We start from the raw sequence: 25,061 nt of genomic DNA, 5'->3' as shown, positions 1-25,061 counted from the left end.
GTGCCTTGTGTCCCCCACCTCCCTTTTGGCCACATGTGGGTTGTTACTGTCTTCCTCCTCCTGCCAAATGCCAAAATTGGCTGAGCCATGATAGACTTGCTAGAGCTTCAGGTGAGGTCCTGAGGAAACCAGGGGCTGCGTGCCAGATGGGAAGGCCACATCTCCCTGCAGATCCTTTGGCACATGGAGGGTGCACAAAAACTCTCCTGACTGGGTTGTCCTCACCTGCTGTCCTGTCCTCTCCACACCTGGCCCTGTCCTGCTGAAGGGGTTGGTGTAACCTGTTGCCCCAGACCCTCCTGTGCTTAGCTTTCCAACACGGGCCTGTTTCCAACCAGAATGCTCTTCAAGCAATGTTCTTCCCTCCTCAGTCTGAACCTACTGTACCTGTCCTGGGCTTAGGGATCCGAGTGCCAGATGTTGTGCCCTGCTGAGAACAAAGGCTGAGCACTCACTCCCTGAAGAGAGCCCTTCTTTTTTTCAGCCACTGCCTGGCTCTGTCCTTGTCCCAGCTGTTTGCTGGGTGAACAGTGTCCGCAGCGAGGGGAAAAGGTGTAAGCTTTACCTGACCTTGGTGCTTGTTCTGCTGCTTCCTGCCTTCTCTTGTGAAACTGCTGTGCTCCAAGAAAGGTGTTTGGTTGTGCCCTGAAGGAAAGGCAAAGATCCTGCCCCTGGCAGCAGCTGAAGCTCCAGTGAGCCAGGCTTACAGGAAAGCTGCTGTGCCTGGTGTTTGGAGCATGGGAGGCCAGCTGTGGAAATTGGAGTGAGCAGGGACCTGGGTAACCTCAATCAAATGCCAGATGTTACAGGGTGGGTTGTTTTTTTTTTTCCTGGGAGTAGGGATTTAGGAAGGACCTTCAACTTTCTGACATGCTGTGGTCAGCCTGAAGCAGAGAACATTTTGAAGCAGCATGTGGAAATTAATTTGGACTAAACAAAGCAAACCTCTGGGTTGGAGGGGAGGAATGGAGCCTGCACCCTGCTCTGGGGCTCCTCGTTTGGTGTCCTCCTGTGTCACCCACCTACCTCACAGGGATGTTGTGAGGTTTAACTGGCCGGGCCGAAGGGCACTGGCACCACCTGTAGCATTAACACTATTAAAAGCAAGCAGAGAAGTGTTGCCTGCGCTCTCTTGTGTGGCGGCACCGGGTGCCTCTGGCTCTTCCCCACCCTTCCCCTATCCCCCTGGACTGCTGAGAGCCAGGCACCAGTCACTCACTGGCCACTTGTGACCTCCAGCATTGAGGGAGGAGGCAGGATCTGCGCAGTCAGCCTCTGCGGGACTGCTGAGCACAGGTTTTGAGATGCCAACAGCAGCACCCTACTGCAGGCGCCACCCTGCATTACTAGACACCCCCCTCATTGGCCAAAGGACCGACCCTTCACTTGCAGAAACAGTTGCACAAGTCTGGGCTGCATCAAAGCAGCTCCCATTCATGCCAAGGTTCAGCCAGGTGGCATCGGCTGGACCCCTTTGTATTGCTGCTCAGCTTCAGTGGTGGCCCCACAGGGCACAACCAGCAACTCAACAGCCTGGATTTGGTCTGGAACCAGCCCCACTACCCCCAAAGCAAAGGTGTGAATCTAGGGCTGTCTTTGGAGAAGCTAATTTCAGGACTGAAACAGGGACTAGGGAGGGGGGAGGCTCTGGATGGTTTGTTCTGTGTTGGCACACACCCCCAACCCCTGGCTCCACAGCATGGGGAAGGCAGTCCAGAACCTGCCTGCTTTGGGATTGCATTCCAGGCACCTGTGGCTCTACCAGCCCATCCAGGACTTTTGTCCCTGACAAGAAGGAGACAGGGAAAAGGCTGTGAGATCCCCAGCAGCCAGCCAAATCCCTCCATCAGCTGGAAGGAGTTAAGTAGTCACCTGCAAGGGGGATTTCTGCACCTCACACCAGGCTGGCCTGGCCACAGAAATTCAGTGTGGTTTAACAAGTGCTTGGGAAGATACTCAGTAATCAGCCAAAGCCTCTCCCAAAACAAAGCTCCCCCAAACAGGCCTGCAGTAGCTCCAGGCCCCCCATCTCTTCCTCTGGCAGGAGGAACAGTCGTGCCCCCCAGCAATGATGTTCGAGCAGATTTGCAACTTGGCATTGCAGCCCCAAGGGCAGGAGCCGTGGCACCAGCCTGCAGCCCGGGGGACAAGCGCTGGCTGTAGGGAGCTGGTTTTGGCTGAGCTGTGGGGTTTGTGGTACCGGCCATGCCTGGCCCTGGTCAGGAGGGACCCAGCCCAGCAGCCAGGGAGCAGGGCAACGACCACACAAAAGGACCAGAGAGCCAAGAGCCACGTTGCACACTTCACAGATGATATTAAACCAGTGAAGACTGCTGTCCCTTCAAAGTCCAGCAGCAATTTCAGAGAGCAGTGCCCCAACATCCTGCCCCAGGGAAATGCCCTTCTGGACCCCCCCACAGGCTGCCCCACAAGGAAAGCAAATCGCATCCAGGAACCGTGGCAGCTTACAGCAATCCCTGCACAAGGCACACACACTGGAGAGCCGAGCACCCAAGTAGGAGCACCCAAGTCTGGGGGAGCAGCGAGAGCTCAATCCCTCCCCCTGCAAGGCTGGCAGCTCTGACACTCCGTGTGTTTTAAGGAAAAGCCCAGACCTCGGTGAGGAGAGGTGAGAGACCCGGCCTGGGTGGCTGGGCAGCTTCATGGCACCCCCAGGATGGTCACGTCCTTGTGCCAGTCCTTTCAGCGTGGCAGGGGGAAGCCAGCCCCTGGTCACAGCAAGATGGAGCGTACGTTGGCGATGGCTCCTTCGGGGTCCGTCTTGTAGAGCATGAAGTGTCCCTGCACCTGGGCGGCGCTGATCTGCTTGGAGACCGCCAGCGCCTGCTCGGCGAAGCGCTGGGCTGCGGCCGGGGGCTGCTGGGGGTAGAAGCGCTGGAACATGCAGCCGAGCTGCCAGCGGGAGCAGTGCCCCACGTACTGCCGGAGATCCACGCGCCCGGGCCGCACCAGCGCCGGGTCCAGCCTGCCAGGAGACACCGGAGAGCCCTGACAACCTGATCCCGGCATCTCTGCAGGAGGGAAGCCCTCCCCCCCCTCCCACAGCCTGTCTGCAAGGGGCTCAGCACCCTGGGGCGGTAAAGGTAGGCAAAAGGTTGGTCCCTGGGGGGGTTGAGGGGAGAAATCAACTCAGAAGAAATGAAAGAGCTGGGAAAGGGCTGGCTCTGGAGGAGGATGAGCACGTATTGAGAAACCGGTTCCTAAACCTGTAGATCCCCACAAGCAAGAAGCTGGCACCTCTTCTGATGGGCACATGCGTGGTATCAACAGTAAGGAAACATCTGAAGCTCCAGCAAAAGGGACTCTGGCAATCAAGGGATTTGCATCCCAAGGGAGGATTCAGGAAACCCGAATCCCCAGTCTTCATGCAGGAGAACGCAAACAGCCCTCCATATAGCCCACCGAAAGGAAGCAAGGTTTTCCAGTGCTACCCTCCCTGCTCCCTCCCAGAGAGCAGCACTGACCTGTCCACATAGTTGGTGGTCATGAAGACTATTCTGGCCTCTGTGGAGGCCACACCATCCAGAGCGTTGAGGAGGCCGCTGAAGGTCAGGCGCCCCATGCCTTGGTACACAGCTGGGTCTGGGGACAGACGTGTCCGAGATCAAATCCATCAGCCTCTCATCCCACACAGTCCCATGGGCCACCTCCCTATCACCTAAGGTTTAAGCCAAGCTCCCCGCTCTCTCTGTGCCCTGAGGCTGGCCCTCTGCCTCTCCCTGGCTGGCAGCACATTCACCTCCCCTGCAAATCCACACCTGTGGGAACCCAAAAAAAAGAATGAGGGGGAAAGCCATCCCCATCCTTGATGCTGAAAGTAGCTGGGCAGGAGAAGTGTCTTTACCCGAGGATAAAGTACCCAATTCTCCCTTTATATAGCCTAGCCAAAACTGGACAAGATCCAGCTTGGGCCCCGTGGCCCCAGAGAGCTGCCCACTCCTGGCCTCCGCTGGTGCAGCAGAACAGCCCAGAGCCCAAAGGCACAGCCAGGAAACCTCCCACCTGCTGCCAGCCCAGGAACAGCAGCACCACTCACTCTCAGCAGCAAGGTCCCGGCTGACAAAGGCAGCATCCACGTCCTCCAGCAGGATGATGCTCTGCTGCGGTGCCACGCTCAGGAGGTGGTTGAGCCGGTCATCGGAGAGGCTGCGGTCGCTGAGGCTCAGCAGGCAGATGCTGTATTGCAGCTCCCCGGCCAGGGCTGTGCTGGGAAGGACACAAACCACAGGGGTGAATCACAGGAGAAAGCCAGGAGCAGAGGAAGAACCGGATCTCCCTGCCCAGCAGCTTGGGAGAGGGCAGAGACATCCTCCCCTGCCACGGATCAGATACAGGGGCAGGTGGGAGCCCCTGCTCAGCCCACTGGTGCCAGGCAGCGCTGTGCAAAGCGGGGGGGACGAAGGACTCGTCTCCCTGACCTGTCACAGGACCAGCAACACGAACGCTTACGCCAGACACCATGTAGGACACGCAGCCCACTCCTGCATTTCTAACTCAAGCTCATCCAGGCTCTCTCACCAGAGACTGCTGTGCCCCAGAGCAGACAGCTGGCAGGAAAATGGCCATCAGGCAGTTGGCAGTACTCACATGAAGCTGCTCTTCCCACAGCCGGGAGGGCCGTACAGCAGGTAGCCTCTTCGGTAGGGAATCCCTAGGAAGACAGAGTCCTTTTAGGAACCAGGTGCGTTGCTCTGAGCTCTCTTCCCCCAGAGCTGTGGGGCTATGCTACAGGAAGGCAACAGCAGGATAAAGTTTCCCTGCAGCCATCTCCAGGGAGGAGCAGGAGCATCCTGCCCCACCTCACAGCAGTATCACAGGAGCAATGAACTCCGTGGTTCATCACGGCTTCCAGGGTTGGATTGAACTGAGGGGAGTTTGTCCCTCTGCAGACCCAGGCCTGGCCTCAGCGCCTGGGCTCGCTCATCCCTGGGATGTGCCCAAGGCAGTGAGCCACAGATGCAGCTGCCAGGAGGGACAAGGCGTCACGTGGGGCACAGCACAGAGGACATCACGCTGGCGTGGAGAACCTTGCCTCTCTCGCTGTACCACTTGGGGTTGTCGATGAACTCCTTCACGTCCTGGACCAGCCTCTCTGACACACCTTCTTCCAGCACCACCGAGCTGAGCGGCCGCCGGCGGCGGGGGAAGCCGAACTGCCGCCACTCTGCTCCCATGGCCGTGTACATGATCGTCCTCCCCTCCTGCTGCTGCAGCGCCAGCTCCCGGGCTGCAGAGAGAGGTAGAAGGAACAGCTGGCAGGGAAATGGATCTCCTGTGAAGCCCTGGGCATCTCCAGGGAGCAGGCTGTTGCTAGCAGGACCCCACACAGCTTCCCTACAGACCTTCCTGGAGGATGCTGAAGAAGATGTCCCGGTTGGTGCCCAGCGCAGTGAAGGTGACGGACTCCCAGGGGGTTCCCGTGTGCAGGTCGATCATCTGCTTCTCCCGGTTGCGCTCAATGCGAATCCACTTCCTGCGATACCTGGGGCGGGAAGATGGGGCTGGGGAATGTGATGCAGCACCTTTCAGCTGAGACCAGCTCGGCTCGTGCGTCAAGGGGAACACTCATCTCGGGCAAAGAAATCCCTTTGCCCTGATTAAACTCCTCTCATTGCTCTCAACCTCCCTAACTCAGACCCAAGGAAGAGGCAGGATCCTCTCTGCTGCCCTGATAGACGCCCCCCAAGTTGGAGTTCCCTTGCCAAAATTAAGGGTCAGTCCCCCAACTGCCTTCCCCCTACCCTCCCTTACCAGATGAAATGGTTCCCAGGGCTGGGGATAAAGTCGAACTTGGTGCTGACGCGCCCACTTTCATGCTGCAGGTATGACGTCTCAACGCTGAGGTGCTGCGTGTGCTTGGCGTGGTGGGAGATCCAGTTCAGCAGCCAGTGGTAGCTCTTATCCTTGCTGGGCACCTCCAAGGTGATCATATAATGACGCCTGAAAGCCACCAGCCCAAACTGGGCCCCTTTCCGGGCTAACGCTAGGGCTGTGCCCACCCCAACGAGGCCAAACCCAGCCCCGAAGTATGGGTTGTCCTTCAGTGCCACGACAAAGTCAGAAAAGGGCATTGTGGGAGGTTAAGCAGCTCCTTTCCACAGCGTCATCCCTGCACTCTGGAAACAAACCTGCGTGGAAAGAGAAGGACTGAAGGGCAGCGGCGAACGTAAGGGCTCACCCGCCGTTGCCTGGCCTTTAACGTGGCCCGTTCCCAAAGAGAAAGGCAGCCTGGCACGTTCGGATCCCCCCCACCCTTGCTTAACTTTTACTGGGGGCTCAGACAGGCGCTGGCCGTAGGAGCCTCCTCCCTCTCTGCAGCCCCTGGGTGAGGCAGACAGGAGGGGGCCAGGAGCTGGGGGCTCTCAGGGCCCATCCGCTGCTTCTCCAGCCAGGACAAACAGCCCAGAGTTTTACACCGGTTTATTCTATAGGCAGCTCAAGATCACCGACCGCTGCGACCGCTTCTGGCCCGTCACCGAAAGAGCCGGAGCGCATCCCCAGGCCGAGCGGAGAGCTGGCGCTCTGCCGCTGGAACGGGCGCCACGCCGGCGGTGGGGGCAGAGCAGCATCCCCGGGCCTAGCTGAGGGCCCCGGCCGCACGCCGAGGGGGCCTGGCGCTGCCCGGCGGGGTCTGTCAGGTAGAGGGGGCGAGGGCCGGGCGGGCAGGCACAGCGTGACCCCAGGCGGGGCCCGCCGCCACACGCCCGCCTGCCAGGCTCCTTCCCCCGGCGCTGCAAGGCCGCGGGCCCGCAGCGGAGCCTCCCCCGCCGCAGCCGAGCCTCGGGCCCGCGGCCGGAGCCCGCCTTCCGCCGCACAGAGCCCGGGCTCGCCTCCGGCAGGAGCTCGCCCCGCCGCTGCCGGCCCCGCTCCCTCACCTCCCGCAGCGGCGCTCTGGCCGCGCCGCGTCCCTCTCTACGGCCCGACCCTCACTTCCGCCCGCAGCCGCTTCCGGCCGGCTGCCGGCTCGCACCATAGAGCGGGACCGGGGCGGGCGGTGGGTGGGGGTAGAGCGGCTGTGCGAGCCGCACAAAGGGCGACTCTCCCTCCTCCCGCTCGGCGCCTACCATCGAGATGCGCCAGCACCGGAGGTGGGGCGGCCGGGCTCATCCCGGGCCCGCGGCGGGGGGCTGGGGGGGCCGGGCCGGGCCGGGCCGTGCGGGGACCCGCGATAGGTTGCTTGGGGCGGGGGCGAGGGTGCCGGGGCTGCCTGTCCCGGGGCTGGGGGCTGGGGGCTGAGGGCGGGGCTGAGCCCCCCCCCCGCGCCCGGGGAGCATCTTCGGGGAGTGGTGCCGGTGCCCCCGGCGGCAGGGGCACGGCAGGAGGGGCCGAGATGCCGCGGCCGGTCCCCAAACCCGCGTAGCACCCCTGGGGCCTCCCGCGTCTAAAGCGCTTTCTTGTGCTTCAGAGCCAGCGGCCTCCCTGCCCGGCAGCAGCGCGGCGCCCCGCGGCGATGAGCGCCGAAGTGGCCGGGGTGCCCCAGGGTGCCGGCGGGGAGATGGAGCCCCTGTGCTCGGAGCTGCTCCTGCCCGCCGCGGGAGAAGCGGGAGCTGTGGGAAGCGCCGCTGTGGCCAGCGCTGGCCTGGCCGGGACTCCCCCGCTGACCGCCAGCCAGGACTTGCTGCTGGCGGAGGCGTCGATGCCCGGGGAAGGGGCTCACGACGAAGGGAACGATGTGGAAATATTCATCGAGGCTGTGACTGGCAACGTGACGCTGAGCAACGCAGCCAGCGCCACAGGTACGGGGTGCGGGGAGGGCAGTGCGTGACCCTGGGCGCTCAGGGGAAGGAGGGAGGGCCAGCCGGGGCCCCTGTCCCCTCCAGGAAGCACCCTGGGCACACCGTGGTGCCCTCACATCCAACATAAGTCTGGGGTTGGCATTCAGTGCACACCTGGCACTAGGGGTGGCTCTGGGAGCCTGGGATGGGTGAGGGGATCGCTCCAGGCTGTCGGCAGGGACTAGTCAGATCTCCGCCCCAGGTTCCTCCCCCAACACGCTTCTCATCTGAGTCCAGTGTGGGAGTGTCCTGCTGGAAATGGGGCCAAGGCAGCCTCGTATCTCTGCATGCCTCAAAGGTGCTAAGGGACAGACCTGTTCTTCCCGATCACCTGGGCAATGATGGGAGGGGTCCTGGGATACCCCAGGCAGGGAGAGGGCTGTGTTTCTTTCAACTAATTTGTGGCAACAGGGGTTTATCCTCTGTGTCCAGAGCTGGAAACGAACAGTCAGTCCCAAGCCCTGGGCCTTGTGAAACCCCTTTCTAATGCTCACCCCTCACTCTCTGCAGAGGTGCTGGTCAAAGTGGTGGAGCTGTATTTCTGTGAGAGGTGCGGCCAGAGCTTCCCAGAGGCCTCCCTGCTGTCCCAGCACCAGTGCCTGCTGCTGCTCCCCTCGGGGCACCTGGAGCTCCCAGGGGTGCTGTCAGCAGCCCCCAGCAAGGGCCGGAGCGAACCAGGAGGCTCGGAGCTGCCCAGAGCCGGCACACAGGAGGGCTCCGCTCCCGAGCGCTTGCTGTGCCCTGTGTGCCAGGAGGCATTCCAGCAGCCTGGCGAACTCAAGGAGCACTTCAAGACCCACCGGGCGCCGCCGGGAGCCCTGCCCTGCCCCGAGAACGGCTGCCGCTTCGCTGCAGGGGACCGCAAGCAACTGCGCAGCCACCTGCGCCGCCTGCACGGGGCCTCGCCCGTCTCCTGCACCTACCGAGCCTGCCCCCTGCTCTTCCCCGGCCGCCCGGCCATGGAGCAGCACCGCCGCACCCACTTCCCCTTCCACTGCAGCCGCTGTGACTTTGTCACGGCCAACGCCAAGCTCTTCTGGCAGCACAGGAAGGGCCACGCTGCAGAGCCCCCTGCCAAGATGCCAGTGACAGGCAGTCCCCCCAGCTCGGGCCCCCCTGGCCTCGAGCAGCGCTGCGTCCTGCCGTCGGGTACAGCTGGGTGTGGGGGGGGGTCGGGGCCTGTGGGTGCTGCAGAGGCTGGTTGTGTCCGTGCATCCCAGTTACAGCTGGGAGGCGTTGGGGGTGAGGCTGTGCTGCCAGAGGGCCAGGGAGCCCCGTGCTGGTCTCTGCAGTGTTCTGTCTTCCCCATGACACGGTTTGTGCCCCCCCCCCCGTCTCAGCCAGGTTTTTTGCATGTGTGGGGGTGATTGGGGTGGCTCCCTCTCGCCTGGAGCATGATGATCTCTGTCTTTCCCCACTGAAGGAACAGAAGGGCAGGAGGAGGCAGGGAATTGCCAACCTGGCTGGGAAGCCACCGCAGCAGAAGCCAGGCTGGCAAAGCCCGCAGGCACTGGGGAGGGCTCCTTGGAGGGGCGGAAAGCGGCAGCTGGAGAAGAGGACTCGGACAGCGGCAGAGACGAGTCACCAGAGGAGGATGGTGAGAGCCCCTGTGAAGGCGAGGCCAAAGAGGACAAGAAAGCAGCTCCTGAGAACGCCAGGGTGCCACAGACACAGCACTTCCGAGGTAGGAAGCAGGGCACTGCGGGGCCTTGCTGCAAGCCACTCAGCCTTTGGTCTATGAGCAAGCAGCTCAGCACTGAGGCTGAAACATGGGCCAGGGCGGTGGGATGTGGGAGAACCGTGCTGCAGCCTTGTGCCTCCTGCACGTACCAGTGCACTGGTCCCTCCTCCCCTGCCCTGGGCCCAAGTGAACATGTCTTTCTGGTGCCCGTCCTCAGCCACTGCCAGGCTCAGGCCAAAGCAAGCAAGGGTCTGCCTGGCTTGAGGGAGTGGGGCCATGTGGTCAGACCCGATCTGGGCTGTGCTGAGTTGTCTTTGCCAGTGTTGAGCTGCAAATAACCCACCTGGACTTGGGTGGGGATGGTCCCGCCAAGTATATAGCTGCTGTGTGACCATGTGTATGATAAGCCTTTGCCCTGGCACAGCTGTTTCGGGGAGGGAACATCTGCCTGTGTCTTCCTTCCTTGCTGACATCTCCCGCCTCTGCTCTCACAGGGGATGTCGCAGAGGGCTCCGAGTACCTCTACAAAACCCACATGTGCCCCGAGTGCAAGCGGTGCTTCAAGAAGCGGACACACCTGGTGGAACACCTCCACCTGCACTTCCCCGACCCCAGCCTGCAGTGCCCCAACTGCCACAAGTACTTCACCAGCAAGAGCAAGCTGAAGATCCACATGATGCGGGAGACGGGCGAGAAGGCCCACCGCTGCCCGCTCTGCCACTACAGCTCCGTGGAGAAGAACGCCCTCAACCGCCACATGGCCAGCATGCACGAGGACATCTCCAACTTCTATTCCGACATCTACTCCTGCCCCGTCTGCGAGGAGAAGTTTCGGCTCAGCCAGGCTCTCAAAGAGCACTTGAAAACCCACAAAGCTGAGCCGAAGAGGCTGAGCTGCTTCCAGGGGGACTGCAACTACTGTGCGGAGGACCGGAAGGAGTTTGTCCGTCACCTCAAGGATGCTCATGGCATTAAGGCGGTGGAGTGCAAGTACCACGCCTGCTCGCTGCTCTTTGGCACGGCTGAGGCCATGGAGGCTCACCGAAAAACTCACTACGCCTTCCACTGCCAGCAGTGTGACTTCATCTGCTCCAACAAGCATGTTTTCCGCAAGCACAAGAAGCAGGGGCACCCGGGCAGCGAGCAGCTCCAGTGCAGCTTCTGCCCCTACGCCACCTTCAACCCCGTGGAGTTCCACGACCACGTGGGGAAGATGCACGCCAACGAGAAGATCCACAAGTGCACCGAGTGTGCCTTTGCCACCGCGCACAAGAGGGTGCTTATCCGCCACATGCTGTTGCACACCGGTGGGTGCCTGCCCTGTGGGGGTCCCGAGATCCAAGCTGGGATGAAGGGGGGGTTCTGTCCTGGTTCTGGGTGGGCAGGGAGGGCTGGGTCAAGGCTCTGCCACCCTATAGTGTTGCTAGGCTGAAGCTATGGCTCCCCCCGCCCCGTCCTTGCCGAGCTGGTTTCCCAATGGGGGTGGCAGCCAGGGTTGCTTTACCTATCCGCTCCTGTGCTCCCTCCAGGAGAGAAGCCTCACAAGTGTGAGCTCTGCGACTTCACCTGCCGGGATGTGAGCTACCTGTCCAAGCACATGCTGACCCATTCCAACGACAAGAACTTCATGTGCACCGAGTGCGGGTACATCACCAAGTGGAAGCACTACCTGAACGTCCACATGCGCAAGCACACTGGAGATCTCCGGTATGACCCCTGGCCCTGGCCGGCATCATACTCAGGGCTCCCCAAATCCTGCTCTGGGGGTCTGGCTGCATTGTGTGTCAGACACTCTGGTACCTGGAGAATGGTTACAACCTGCTCTGTCTGGAGCATAAAAAGTGGGGCCCTCGAGCTTGCGGGTTGTTACCGGCATGGCGCTGCAGAGGCACAGTTCTCTTTGGCGTGTCTGCACTGCCAGGGAGGTTTATTACCATGGCAGTGCAGCTCTGAGCTCAGGTTCACAAGTGCTGCTGATGTTTGTGGGCCAAAGCCAGCTCAGACACTTGCAGGATTCTGCCAAAACATGGTTTTACCTTAGTGGTATCACCTCGTTTGGGTCTAGTCTGCCTCCAGCAACCAGACATGGGGGTGATGTGGTTACTGTATGGGATGCCCAGAGAGGCTGCCTCCCATCCCCAGGCCGTGGGTGTGAACCACCAGCGGTGCCGGGGGCTGCGGCAAGGAGGAACTGCCTGTGGTTACGAGCTGCCCAGACAGCAAAGGTTGGTCTGGCAAACTATACGGATGCAGTTCCTGCATCCCCAGGGCAGGAAGCAGAGCTCAGCCTGCCCCGGCTCCTCCTGCTGCCCGACCGATCACTCTTTCCCCACAGGTACCAGTGCAACCAGTGCTCGTACCGATGCCACCGTGCCGACCAGCTGAGCAGCCACAAGCTGCGGCACCAGGGCAAAAGCCTGATCTGTGAGGTGTGTGGCTTCGCCTGCAAGCGCAAGTACGAGCTGCAGAAGCACATGCAGGCGAAGCACTCGCAGAACTACCAGGTGCCCGTCTTCCAGTGCCAGTACTGCACCTACCAGACAAAGTACAAGCAGGCGCTGCTGAACCACGAGAACTGCAAGCACACCAAGCAGAAGGAGTTCCGCTGCGCCCTCTGCTCCTACTGCACTTTCAGCAACACCAGCCTCTTCTTCCACAAGCGCAAGATTCACGGGTATGTCCCCGGTGACAAGGACTGGCTGGAAAACTACGCCAGCAAGGAGCTGGAGATCAGCTCGTCCGAGGCGCTTTTCGGCTACGAGCTCGGCGCAGCCCTGCATGTGGATGCCAGCTCTCCCCTCGCTGGCAAGGAGCCGTGGGCAAAGGTGAAGCCATCCCAGCTGGAGTCCCAGGGGGAAGAGGGCTACCAGCAAGCGTTGGTGGTGCCCCTCCTTGGGCAGGATGCTGCCGCACCGCAGAGTGGTGGCGAGGCGCAGGGAGACGTGGGTGAGGGGGAGCAGAGCCGTCCCATCGCTGGCGATGCCCTGGGAGGTGACTGCTTGCAAGGAGGCACTGCAGCAGGCTCGACTGAGCACACGGCTTCTGGGGATGCAGCAGAGAGCTGCACACTGCACTTGGAGACGCTGAACGTCTCGTCTGATCCCCTCCTGGACCATTTGACTGGGGAGTCCTGCATGGCACAGCCAGAGAGCGTGGAAATGCTGTCCTGCAAGGAGCCTCCCGCAGCCTATGAAATGCTGGGCTCCCAGGGCCACCTTGGCTTGGAGGACAATGACAACACGCTTGAAGACATCCCAGACTTTGAGGAAGAGGAGGCAGATGTACAGGAGGATGAAGTGGTGAGGATGGATGACAAGGTGACAGCTGGAGAGAGCCAGGGAAAGGACTCCCTAAAGCAGGCCACAGGCCACCTCGAGGGGTCATGCTCGGACCACCATAAGCTGGTAGGAGATACCGAGATGAGAGAGACCAGCCAAGCTGAGCTGCCAGAGGCCTGGCTCAGCGTGCTGAAAGCAGCTGAGCAGAGCCACCCGCCTGTTCCAGAGGATGCGGCCGCCTCCGGTGAGGATGCCAGAGGCGGCTCGGAGTCAGTGCTGAAGGCACTGCGGAAGCAGGACAAGGAGCAGGCGGAGACGCTGGTGCTGGAGGGCAGGGTGCAGATGCTGGTGGTGCAGTCAGAGAGCCAGATCTTTAAGTGCGAGAAGTGCTCATACATCACGCGGAAGGAGAAGTCCATGTCCCTGCACTCCAAGGCCAGCTGCCAGAGCCGCCGGGCCCCGCTCGTGTGCTGCGAGTGTGGCGCCAGCTTCAAGCAGCAAAGGGGGCTCAACACCCATCTCCTCAAGAAGTGCCCGGTCCTCCTGAAAAAGAACAAGGTCCTCAAACCAGCTGGTCAGGAGCCATCTGGGTTGTGCCAGCCTGCTGACCAGCCCAGTGATAACAGTATGGAAACAGCAGAGGGAGATGGAGGAGGCTCAGAGGAGCCTGGACGCACAGAGACCCCCTGGGAAGCTGAACTGATGCCTGATAAAATGCAAGCTGTGGACAGTTCCTTGGCTGGGGAACGGACCTCAGGCTCTCCTGCCCCTGAAAAATCCTCGCCAGGTGACAGCACAGAGGTGGCGGAGGAGCCTCCCCAGCAAGGGGATGGGGCTGAGCCAGGTGGGGCCACTTGTCCCCCCCAGCCTGGGAAACCCTTGGAGAAATACCGGCTGGAGGGAGGGAAGCTGCACTGCAATGCCTGCTCCTTCGTGTGCTCCCGTGTCTCCACCATCACTTCCCATGTGGAGGATGGGTGCCGGAGCCTGGAGCAGTTCTGGTGCTCCGTGTGCCCCGAGGCCTTCCGCTCCCAGAGAGCCCTCAGGAGCCACCGTGCCGAGAAGCACGTTGTGCACCCTAAGGAGGATGGACCCCAAAGCACCGAGCTCCCTGAGGAGGACCCGGCCGGTGTTGAGACAGGCCAGCCCAGTGAACCCCTGCTAGATGCGGCCCCCCCAAAAGCTGCCCTGCCCAAGAGGAGGCGTTTCTCCTGCCCCACCTGCCCCTTCACCTGCCACCAGGAACGGGCCATGAAGACGCACAAGAAGCGGGGCTGCGTGGCGCTGGGCGAGTTTCGCTGTGCCTCCTGCCCCTTCACCTCCAAGGCGGCCAAAGCCCTGCGGCTGCACCGCAAGCTGCACCGCAAGCACTACAGCAAGCGCCCGCAGCTGCAGTGCCGCCAGTGCGAGTTCACCTGCAAGCAGGCCCGCTGCCTGTGGCAGCACGTCCGCATCAAGCACGAGGGCGTGAAGCCCCACAAGTGCCGCTACTGCGAGTTCAGCACCACGCGGCGCTACCGCCTGGAAGCCCACCAGTCCCTGCACACGGGCGTGGGGCGCATCGCCTGCGGCATCTGCAGCCAGACCTTCGGCACCAACTCCAAGCTGCGCATCCACCGCCTGCGGGTCCACGAGAAGACACCCACCCACTTCTGCCCGCTCTGCGACTACAGCAGCTACCTGCAGAACGACATCACCCGCCACGTCAACAGCTGCCACCGCGGCGAGCTCAACTATGGCTGCTCCCGCTGCGAGGCTCGCTTCAGCTCCGAGACGGCCCTCAAGCAGCACGTCCTGCGGCGGCATGAGGAGAAGGTGTCCTACGGCTGCCCGCGCTGCGGCTTCGTGTGCCACAGCGAGGCCACGCTCAAGTGCCACGTGCAGAAGCAGCACCCGCACCTGGAGTGCGGCACCTGCAAGGAGACCTTTGCCACTCGGGAGGCTCTGGAGGAGCACAAGACGCAGCATTTCAGCCACCGCTGTGAGCTCTGCAGCTTCGCAGCCAAGGAGCGGCAGCAGCTGGTGCGGCATTACGTGGAGAGCCACGAGCCGGCCACCCCCCAGGACAAACCCCTGCGGTGTCCCTTCTGCGACTTCGCCTGCCGCCACCAGCTCGTCTTCGACCAGCATATGAAGGGCCACGGCGGCACCCGCGTCTACAAGTGCTCGGACTGTGAGTACACCACCAAGAACAGGCAGAAGATCACGTGGCACATCCGCATCCACACCGGCGAGAAGCCCTACAAGTGCCACCTCTGCAAATACGCCTGCGCCGACCCCTCACGGCTCAAGGTGAGAGACACGTCTGTCTGCATCTGCCTGGGTCAGGGGCGGGGTCCGGACACCGGGATTTGGGGAAGAAGAAACGACTCCCAAGGGGATGTTTTGTTTCATCCTCTGTTGCCTTCTGTGGCTTGTGGCTGTATGGGCGCGAGCCCATAGAACTTGCTGGAGCACAGTATTTCTTGCCAGCTGTTGTAAGTGAAGGGAAAGAGGGATTTGTAGCAGAGCAAGGTGGGCAGCTGCCCGAACTCGCTCCTCTTTGCAATGACATACCCCCTGTGTGCAGCCTCGCACCACTCAAAGTTTGGCTGCCCATTGCTTGCAGTGTGCTCTGTGTCCCAGACAGCTGTGATGCAGAGGGCTCAGCTTCCCTGCAAGCAGAGCCAGACCCTGCCTGTGTGTCTGTGGGTGACTGGCATCCTCACACACGGCAAAGGGCCTTTCCTGGAACAGGAAAGCCAGGCCTGAGGTAAGGGAGGGGAAATTCCCTGGCTTTGCTAAGAGACACTAACTTTTTAAATAGCCAGGCTGAGCTGGAGCCCTCTGGGGACGCCTGGGCAAGGCTGTGCAACGCGCTCAGCTCAGGGGCAGCTCTCTTGGGCTGGGTTTTAACCTGGGCTTTGCCCTAAATGCCAAAATGAGGAGAGAAGCCTCTGCTTCTCCACGGGGTGGGACAGAACAGGCTCAGTGGGATGGGAGTCTCATCCTGACCCTGCTGTGGATCTCCCCCTCCTGCTCAGTCTGTCAGGCAAGCAGACAGCCTTCCTCGCCCTGCGGTTTGAGATGTCAGGGCTGTCTTTGAGCCCCTTGCTGGCACCCCAGAGCCCTGTGCGTTCCCAGGGCAGGTGGCACGGCCTCTTCCTGACCCTGCCCTCTTGCTCTGTGCCCAGTACCACATGCGGATACACAAGGAGGAGCGGAAGTACCTCTGTCCCGACTGCGGCTACAAGTGCAAGTGGGTGAACCAGCTCAAGTACCACATGACGAAGCACACAGGTGAGTGCTGCCTGCCACGGATGGGCTGTGGGGCCAGGGGTCCAGCTGGAGGCAGGGGAGGCGGCACAGCAGTTGGGAGGCAACACATTCTGGTGTGCTGGTGGCCTGAGGACAGCGCCCTAGGGCAGGAGGGAGGGTGGGGTACAGTCTACAGGGGCTAAGGTATGGTGCCTTGGGAATTTGGGGTTTCAGGTGCCTGCTGGCAGGGCTGCACCTTCCTGGTGCTGAGGATAGCGCGTAGTGGAGTCCTGGGGGAACTGATGCCATTGTGGGGATAGTGGGGGACAATGGGAGAAGGGAGGGCACTGCACCCCTGTCCCAGCCCCTTCCCCGTTGCTGCAGGCCTGAAGCCCTATCGCTGCGACGAGTGCGAGTACCGCACCAACCGGGCGGACGCCCTGCGGGTGCACAAGGAGACGCGGCACCGGGAGGCCCGCTCCTTCATCTGCGAGCAGTGTGGCAAGGCCTTCAAGACCCGCTTCCTCCTCAAGACCCACCTGAAGAAGCACAGCGAGGAGAAGCCCTACGTCTGCAACGCCTGTGGGCGGGCTTTCCGCTGGGCGGCCGGCCTGCGCCACCACTACCTGACCCACACCAACGAGCACCCCTTCTTCTGCCGCTACTGCCCCTACAAGGCCAAGCAGAAGTTCCAGGTCATCAAACACATCCAGCGGCATCACCCCGAGCGCGGGGCCAGTGACCCCAGCCAAGGGGTGGGCAAGGACCCCAGTACGCCCACCGTCCACCTCCATGCTGTGCAGAGGGAGAGCCAGCCCCAGGGGCTCCCCAGGACAGAGCAGGAAGGAGAGGGCCCCGTGGAGAAGGATGGTGCTTCGCAGTGAGGCCAAATCCTGAGGGTGCTAAGGCCTGCTGCGAGGAGGTACGTGTGTGTATAGGCATATATGTATATGGGATGTAAAATACGTGCTGTATAAAATTCATCTCTTGGCTCCTTTTAATCCTTTCTTCTTTGGGTCACTTGGAGCTCAGTGCGAGCCCTGGGGCAGGTGCCTGCAGGGAGAGGGCACAAGCAGGAGCCCAGCTCCCTGTCCCTGTCCCCAGCGCCGCCATGCCCAGAGCTGAGCCTGCCTCTCACAGAACGGTTTATTGAGTCGCTTACAGAGAAGGGATAGGCCAGGGGTTAGTCATGGCCCTGGCTGGAGCAGCCTGAGGGCTGCCAGAGGGCTCTGCAGGGTGGGGGGCAACGAGGACCTGACTCCTGTCCCAACTCAACCCAGCCTGGGGCTTCGCTCGGCTCCAGCTTTGCTCCCCTGGCCGGTGGGTTCCAGCCCCTGCGGCAGAGCCAGAGCGCTGTGCACAGTCTCGCCTCCTTGCCACCGAGCTGTGCCTGTGGGCCAGGACAGGCTGTGTGTGGAGGGTGTGGGGAACTGCACCCAGTGCATGCCCCACATCTATGCATGGGAGGCAGCGTCCTAGACCTGGGAAGGGGAGGCCGGTGCCTTTTCCCAGCCCCTGGAGGCCACTGCAAATGGGGACACCATAGCAAGACGACACAGGGATGACACGAACAGCTCAACGAGGGTGATGTGGTTGGCAGTGCAGCCCCAGCCACCTGGGGCTAGCTCTATGGCTTCCATCCAGGTCTCCTCAACCCCTGGGCTCAGTCCTGCTCGGGGCCGGGGGGCTCGGTGATGCGGATGTGGACAAAGAGCGAAGAGGGTGGGATGCTGGTGCCATCCTTGGAGAGGAGGTGGATGTGCCGGTAGCCTGCAAAGGACACAGCAAGGCTCTGACAGCTGCCACTCACCTGGCTGAGCCCAGACACCTCTGGGGGTTGCCTGTGCCCACCGCCACCAGCAGCAGCTGCTCACCAGGTTTGATGTTGGCAAACGCTAAGGTGAACTGGCCCACAAAGTCGTTCCTGGAGGTCTTGTCGTAATCCTCCACCACGAAGCGGACGAGGGCCAGCTCGGGCACGTGGAGCTGGAACTGGAGCGTTTCATCCCAGCGGGGGTTAAACCCTGGGAAGAAGGGAGAGTGGGTGCTGGGAGGGCAGGGACAGGTTGCCTGGGCACAGCGGGGTCCCTGGTACCGCCCTGGGGCTCACCATTGTTCTCAATGTACTTGGTCTCCTGGTGTGCCTGGTCTGCAGGGACACCATGGATCTCTACCCGCACCAGCGGGTCGATTATGGCTCCGTCCTTGCTGTTGGCCACTTTGGGCAGCTGCTGACCACTGATCACCTGTGGGAAGGGACAGTGACCCTATGAGCCAGAGAGCAGCTAAACCCATCTCCTGGGAGGCTGCTGAGCAGTGTTCCAAACCACCTGAGACCGGCGGAGCTCCTGGGATGCTCACAGCTCCCTGGGGTCTGTCCTCGTCCCCATACCTGGATCGTCAGGGTGGTGGGACCAGGGCCCTCCCGGCTGCCAGGGTCACTGGGGTCGAAGGCAGTCTCCTCGTCCCTCATGAAGGGGGGTTTGAGCACGTAGCCACAGCGCCCGTTCTGGCTGAAGAGCCCATCACACAGGTCCATCTCTGTGCCAGCTGTCTGGAAGTTCAGGGCCACTGGGGAAGGTGGTAGGGAAAGGGTTCAGGGCAGCTTGGAGGTGATAATGAGCCTGTCCCCAGAGCCAGAGGGATTTAGGACCACATAGGGTGCCCCAGGCTCCCCAGTGCGGGGCAAGAGCCAGGCCTGGCACCAGGCAGGGTTGTAGCTGGCACCATCATGGGTGCTGATGGTGCGATTTGGCATAGGACCCAGGCTGGTCCCCAGCCTGCAGCCCTGACACCCCCTGGCCATACCGATCTGGCACCCCACGTTCCACATTTCCTGGGGGCTGTAGTTGGAGGAGTCGGTCCGCATCCCGCTGGGGTAGATGCGTGTCAGCTGCCAGGTGTTGTGACGGACAAACTCATTCCCTAGGGAAGGAACATGAGGGCCACTTGCGGGGTCATTCCCTGGCCTGCACAGCCACCCAGAACATGTGCTTGCCTGCCATCCATCCATCCATCCATCCATCCATCCATCCATCCATCCATCCATCCATCCATCCATCCATCCTCCTATTTACACATCCACCCACCCACCAATTCTTGTCCCTCTCCCCTTCCAGGGCCCCAGGTGTCCTGCCTGGCTTCCTAAGCCAATAACCCCCACTCACCCAGCAGACCCAAAACCCAAGCACAGCCCTGCTGGACCCTCTTCCTCCTGGACAGAGGGAACCCCAGTATCTGAAACCTCCTGCCCCCTCCACCCTGGCCCACTCCCAGGTGCTGCTGCCCCTCTGCCTCACCCGCATCCCGGATGAGCTTCCTGGCCTTGGCTTCGGCGAGGGAGGAGATCTCGGAGGGCCGGGAGTGGCTGCGGGCCTCCTGGAAGCCCCGGAAGGACACACTCTTGCAGTAGATGACACAGTCCGACAATGCCTGTGCCAGGCTCTCCTTGTCCTTCTGCAAGGCAGGGCTGTGTTGGGTCCTTCATGATGGGACCACCGTCCCCTAGCACCCTCAGGATAGGGCTTGTAGAGCCCAGGACAGCCAAGAACAGGTGGGAGGTGCTGGGGCTGGCAACATCCCCACCACAGGCAGCCTCCCTGCTGTCCCTGCCAGGAACAGAGCAGGCAGGGGACTCCAAGCATGGTACCATCACAGGGATGCTGTGCAGAGGGGTCTGGGGTTGCCAGGGGCAGAAAGGGCTGGACCCCCTGTCTGGGGATGTCCCTGCAGTCTCTGCCTCTTCCCAGAGCACTGGGATGTCCCACAGCCCGTAGCTGTGTCCAGGGGCTCAGGTCTCACAGCCAGTCTGCAGCCTCAGCCACCCACCTTTGCCCTTCGCCTCTCCTCCTCTGCCTCTGCCCCATTGTCATCATCGGAGGCGTCAGGCGCCTCGTCCCCCGGCCCATCCAGCGTGTCCTCCAGCCGCCCAATCTTCTTCCCCTTCAGCAGGATCTTGTGCTTCAGCTCCTGCAGGGTTGGGGATGGAGATTTGGGACTTGCTGCCCCCCAGGACCCTGCACTGCTGAGGGCCAGCCCCCCGGGGTCCCTTCAGTACCCAGGAGGGGATGGGTAGGAAGGCTCTGTCCTGCTGTCTGGCTCTGCAGGGCATAGGGATACAACCTCAGGGACAGCCTTGGGACCCTTGTGAACACAAGGACACAATGTCCACAGTGTCCCCAAGCACTCCAGCAGAGCATGATGATGCTGGGACAGGGGTGGCCTTTCCTCTGGACACCAGAGCCACCTCCTCACCCTGAGGACAGCGATGCCCAGCACAGCCACACTCTGTCCCTACCTCTGGGGATGGGAGCTGGGTGGGTATGCGCCCGTCAGTGGTGGTGGTGAGGAGCTGCTCCCCCAGGATGTCCTTGAGCTGCTGGGCCAGGACCTCCTGCTGCTCCATGCTGCAGTGGTTCTCCAGGGACAGAATCACCGGGTAGTCTGAGGTCTGGAGAACAACACATGCAGCTGGAGATCAGCCTCAGTGGGGTAGGGGAGCTCTCACAAGGGCTTTGCCCAGACATGATCAGTGCCAGGATGGAGCTCACTGTGTCTCCTCATATCCTCCTGAGACCTTCATACCCCTCCAGTCCCCCAGCACCCCCCATATCCCATCTGACCCTTGCATCCCCCAGGCCCCACCTCACCCCGCACCCCCAGCAGACCATGCCTGCATGAGCCCCTGGCACAGCTCAGGTTAAAGCTGTGGGTCAGACCCCTCAGTGCTGTTCAACAGCCACCCTCCTGACCCACAGTGTGGTCAGACCTCCTGCAGCACCAGGCACATGAGCCTCAGCACCACTCCCCCTCCAGACACCCATCGCTGCCCCAAATCACAGCCTCATCCCCCCTACCCGCCAAGGGCCCCCCATGACATCAGTGTGAGGGCAGGGAGCCCTACCTTGAAGGCGTACTTCCCCAGGGTGCTCACCACCTCCCGGAAAGGGATCTTGGAGGTGAAGGTGTGGCCGTGGTACACCATGGGCTCCCCGTTCGGCCCATCCCAGCAATCCACCTCCAGACACCGGCAGCCCCGTTTCAGAGCCCTACGGGTGGGTGGTCACCCCTGGCACCCCGCACCCTGCCAGGGCACCAGCCCCCTGCCCTCCCCTCTGCCCGTGGGTGTCACACCTGTGCAGACCAGGGGACAGCCACCAAGGGTGGAGATGCTGCTGCATGCGGGGCAGGAAGAGCTGGGTTTAGCATCCCCAGAACAGACCTCCTTGCTGGGCACCACATGGCCACAGGGGTTCTGGACCATGCAGGAGGCAAAGGAGCTTCTGGCTTTGCCCCATGGAGTTGTCTGGGACATGGGGCTGTGACAGGAGGGCACTGGGGGGCTGCTGGGAGGGAGCAGCACCTTTACCTGATGTAGCCCTCGATGCTGCTCTGGCCTCGGATCTGGTCCTCTATCAGGTAGGTGTTGTGGGATGAGGAGATGAAGTAGTGGCAGAGCGGCTGGCTCATGTCCTGCCACAGCACCCGGTGATGGGGGTTGAAGATGGAGCCCTCCGGCGAGCAGAGGTACATGAGGAACCCGTCGGCACTCAGCACGTGGCGAGCTCGGGCTGCAGGCAGAGGGTGGAGGCTCAGTGACAGCCAGGGACTCAGAGGGGACGGGTTTGGGACAAACAGGGCTTCTGATGGCTCCTGGCATCCCCAAGCTGGTGGACATGGCTGCAGCCAGAGGCTGGGGGACACGGAGAGATGCCGCAGGGCAGTAACCTTGGGAAGGTGGGCAGCAGACCCCAAGGCCAGAGCTTGCACCCTGGTCAACCTCTTCCTCTAAAATGGTCCAGGGATTGACCAATAAAAGGGGAACTATACCCAGATCATACCACCCGCTGTGCCCACCTGAGTAGGATGGGTCTGAGGGCACCCCTGCCGTGGGGCTGTGGGTCCCAGCTCCCTCCTTCCCTCCGCACAGGGCACAGACGATGTCCAGGCTGGCTCACCTGTCTCTGATGGCTCGTACTTGTCAATGAGCTCCATGGCCAGCTCCTCCGTGCCTTCTTCCTCCAGCTGCTCCTGCCGCAGGAAATCCACCAGCTCCAGCAGCGTCAGCTTCTTCCCATCCTCAGAGAACTCCTGGAAGAGGCTCTGCACCTCCTCACGCTGCGTGAGTGCTTTGTAGAAGAGGACAAACTCCTCTCCTTCCAGTGTCCCCGACTCTGACTTGTCAGCAGCCTGCAAGGCAGCTCACTCAGCACCCAGCTGGGGCAAAGCAGGGTGCCCTGACCTCCCCATGAGGCCAGGGGAGCATCTGCCCACCCCCAGTGAAGGCACAGAGAGTCCAGACTAGCAGCAGTGGTAGGTGTCAATCAGTGCATGCATGGACAGTTGGGGGGATGGATGGATGGATGGATGGATGGATGGATGGATGGATGGATGGATGGATGGATGGATGGATGGATGGATTGGTAGGTGGAAGGCTGGTTGGGTGGACAAATAGATGGATGGGTCTGTGGATGGAGAGGTGGACCGACAGCTGGAGGGTTGAACAGATGGATAGATGGGTTGTGCGGATGGACACATGGACACCTGGCTGACTGGTTGTGGATAAATAAACAGATGGCTGGTTGGCTGGGTCTACAAACGAGCAGCTGGGTGGACAAATGAATGGGACTGAGGAACAGCTGCCTTGGCTGGCTGGGCTGATAAATGAACAAATGGATGTTCGTCTGGCAAAGTGGGTAGTTGGGTGAACAAACAAATGGATGGATGGATGGATGGATGGATGGATGGATGGATGGATGGATGGATGGATGGATGGATGGACAAAGAGAAGTGAGCACAACCTTTTGTAGGGGTGTTGTGGAGCTTGTTCCAGTCCCCTTGCTCCAGACCCTCCAGGCCCTCAGGTGTGGTGCTTACCTGGAAGAGCCGCAGGGCGTGATCCTCGTTCATGTCCACGTTCATCATCTTGAGGAGACGCTGGACTTCCTTGAAATTCATGCGCCCATCCCTATTCTTGTCAGCTTTCTGAAACCAGTCACGAATCCACGTGCAAGAAACCAGCGCAGATGTTAAGGGAAAGGACCTTGGCTGAGAGAGATGGAGCTGGGGAGCATCAGTGGGCCTCTTTTGCTTTTTCTGTGGGCTGTTCCTGCCCTGATGCAGGAACCAGAAGAGCAAAGCACACGCTGGGGCAAGGCAGGAGATGGGGGAAGGACTGGATGTGGAAGGCAGAGTGGTGCCCGCAGGAAGGATATTGGTCTATCTTCTCCCTCTGATCCATGCTGGTGGCCACCTCAATGAGCTGGCGCAGGCCCTGGACCCAGCACTGTGCCTCTTCTGCTGAGCCAGCAATGAGGTCAAGGTTGCCCCGGCGGCCATAGAAGACGATGGTGAAGCAACGCTCTGGGGGGAACTCTTCGGCCAGGCTCTGCAGCACCTCTGACTGGTGCCCTTCCCGCACCGTCTCCACATCGCTGATGGAGACTGGGGCAGAGGAAGGGGAGGCCTGTCTGTGAGGGACAAGGACTGCAGGGCAGGGGACACTGCCCACAGCTGTCTGTCCTTCCACCCACCCATCCATCCATCCATCCACCCATCCATCCATCCATCCATCCATCCATCCCCCACCCACCCCTCTGCCTGCCCACCCCTCCACTGGCTTGCTTCTCTGGTGAGAAGAGCCTACACATGAAGAGCTTCTCTTGAATGTCTCAATATCCTTCGCAAGCACAGTTCCAAGAATCTCCATACATTCACAGCCCTGTTCACTCTGAACCCTACTGACTGCCCTGTGGGCAGTGCACAGCAGCCGCTACTCACAGGCAGACTCAGTTTTGCCCGTCCTCTTGGACTGGTACCAGATGGTCATGCAGTCATCCTGCAGCTTGAAGTACCGCTGCTTCTTCCAGCTCTTGGACTTGACTTTGCGCATCAGGGTCCCTTGCTGCATCTGCTCCAACGTCTCTGTGAGCTGGATGCCTGGGGGCAGCGTGGCCTGTGTCACTGAGGGCAGGGGTATTGGGCACTGCACCCTGCTACCTGCCTCTGGGACCCCATGTGGCCTCTCAGTTTGGAACAGAGGAGGGAGGGACCCCAACCTACCTCCCTTTGCCACAAGAAGGGCACAAGATAGTTCCCCATCGACCCTCCCCACCTGCCCTTGGCACTGCTAAGCCCAATTCCCAAGGCCCGCAGTGGGGCAGGGATGTTCCCAACGGTGGCATGGCAAGCCCAACCCATGGGGCAGATCTGCCCTGGTGTAAATCCGGATGGCCCTGCGCCCTGCCCCATGCCCTGCCCTGCACCCCCCGCCGCTGCGACACTCACGGGCGTTGCACAGCAGTGATGCCATGGCTCTGCCTCCTCCAGGACCGGACGGCAGCTGCTGGGGAGGGATGAGACAAGGCAGCTGGGGGGAGTGGGGTCGGACCAACCCCCCCACCACCATGCCCAGGTCCCACCGAGCGGGCTCTGGCTGCCCCCACACCTACACGAGGTGCCTGTGCCCCGTCCATGTGCACAGACGCCTGTCTCCTGCTGGGTCATCACCTGCCCAAGTGTCGGGTTCACCCTGCTGTGCTCATGAAACATTAACTCGTGTTACTGGGAAGCCAGCGCTTTGGAAGGTGTCGGGGAGACACAAAAACTCAGCTGCCCCGCAGGGACTCGAGCACTGCTTCTCCTGGGGGACACAGCCCCAGCAGCCAGGGAAAATGGTCCAGGAACAGCCCCCACTGCCTGGAAAATGGTCCCCAGACAGCAAATTCGGAAGTATGGGAGAACCAAGGCTGTGAGAGCAAGGAAGGGGATGCAGAGTGATGACCCCCAGCTCCTGAGCCCCTTCTCCCTAAGGAACACCACACTTGGGGGCCATGACTGCACCGTCAGCCATACGGGGAGAGAGCTGTGATGAGTGGGACTATAAATACAACTGGAATGACAATAAGGCTTTGATTAGGCTGTTTTAAGACTTTAATTAAACTGACAAATTGCTGAATATGCCTGTCACCCGGCTGCTGGAGCTGGGCCCTCAAGGAGCAGATGCTGCAGCTGGTGGGCTGGGATTTGGGTGCAGGAGGGGACCTGGGAGTCCCTGGGTGCAGAGGGCTC

At 61.3% G+C, this 25,061-nt stretch overlaps 3 protein-coding genes across 5 annotated transcripts; 1 reads left to right on the top strand and 2 right to left on the bottom strand.

Annotated features, from left to right (window-relative positions):
• Positions 1-2,299: 2,299 nt before the first annotated feature.
• On the bottom strand, positions 2,300-6,930 carry BCS1L (BCS1 homolog, ubiquinol-cytochrome c reductase complex chaperone). Of its 3 annotated transcripts, XM_084264394.1 has the most exons (8): positions 6,897-6,930; positions 5,773-6,149; positions 5,364-5,503; positions 5,054-5,248; positions 4,609-4,672; positions 4,058-4,227; positions 3,486-3,603; positions 2,300-2,986 (listed from the first exon to the last, which is right to left on the bottom strand). In XM_084264394.1, exons 2-8 carry the CDS (start codon positions 6,090-6,092, stop codon positions 2,734-2,736), a joined length of 1,260 nt encoding a protein of 419 aa, XP_084120520.1. In that variant the 5' UTR covers positions 6,093-6,149; positions 6,897-6,930; the 3' UTR covers positions 2,300-2,733. The 3 variants fall into 3 exon arrangements, with proteins under 3 accessions (XP_084120520.1, XP_084120519.1, XP_084120521.1); XM_084264393.1 differs by lacking the exon at positions 6,897-6,930 and having other exon boundaries at positions 5,773-6,263; XM_084264395.1 differs by lacking the exon at positions 6,897-6,930 and having other exon boundaries at positions 5,123-5,248; positions 5,773-6,263.
• Positions 6,931-7,471: 541 nt separating this feature from the next.
• Positions 7,472-16,926, top strand: ZNF142 (zinc finger protein 142; the record flags this gene model as incomplete). The annotated part of the gene is given in 8 exon segments (XM_084264309.1): positions 7,472-7,757; positions 8,307-8,956; positions 9,222-9,480; positions 9,972-10,784; positions 11,007-11,184; positions 11,813-15,047; positions 15,929-16,034; positions 16,377-16,926. Coding segments are annotated over 8 exon segments (6,027 nt in total). The 3' UTR covers positions 16,877-16,926.
• A 533-nt stretch (positions 16,927-17,459) lies between these two features.
• Positions 17,460-24,303, bottom strand: PLCD4 (phospholipase C delta 4; the record flags this gene model as incomplete). Its single annotated transcript, XM_084265090.1, has 15 exons — positions 17,460-17,762; positions 17,867-18,016; positions 18,103-18,238; positions 18,385-18,563; positions 18,801-18,917; positions 19,292-19,448; positions 19,821-19,961; positions 20,290-20,442; positions 20,896-21,040; positions 21,361-21,562; positions 21,950-22,181; positions 22,869-22,998; positions 23,207-23,435; positions 23,772-23,930; positions 24,279-24,303. The coding sequence occupies 15 exons, from the start codon at positions 24,301-24,303 to the stop codon at positions 17,656-17,658; spliced, it is 2,262 nt and encodes a 753-aa protein (XP_084121216.1). The 3' UTR covers positions 17,460-17,655.
• Positions 24,304-25,061: the final 758 nt, after the last annotated feature.

Source organism: Gallinula chloropus (assembly GCF_964237585.1).
Source record: "Gallinula chloropus genome assembly, chromosome: 5".
NCBI lineage: Eukaryota > Metazoa > Chordata > Aves > Gruiformes > Rallidae > Gallinula > Gallinula chloropus.
This window is presented reverse-complemented; position numbering and strand designations above follow the sequence as displayed.

What these genes read in the sequence shown, in the direction of transcription:
- BCS1L (XM_084264394.1), bottom strand. Translation starts at nt 6,092, where the DNA reads ATGCCCTTTTCTGACTTTGTCGTGGCACTGAAGGACAACCCATACTTC. An exon ending in CCGGGACCTTGCTGCTGAGA is followed by an intron (nt 3,604 to 4,057) that starts GTGAGTGGTGCT and finishes GTCTGTCCCCAG; the next exon opens with ACCCAGCTGTGTACCAAGGC. An exon ending in ACCACCAACTATGTGGACAG is followed by an intron (nt 2,987 to 3,485) that starts GTCAGTGCTGCT and finishes GTCTCCTGGCAG; the next exon opens with GCTGGACCCGGCGCTGGTGC.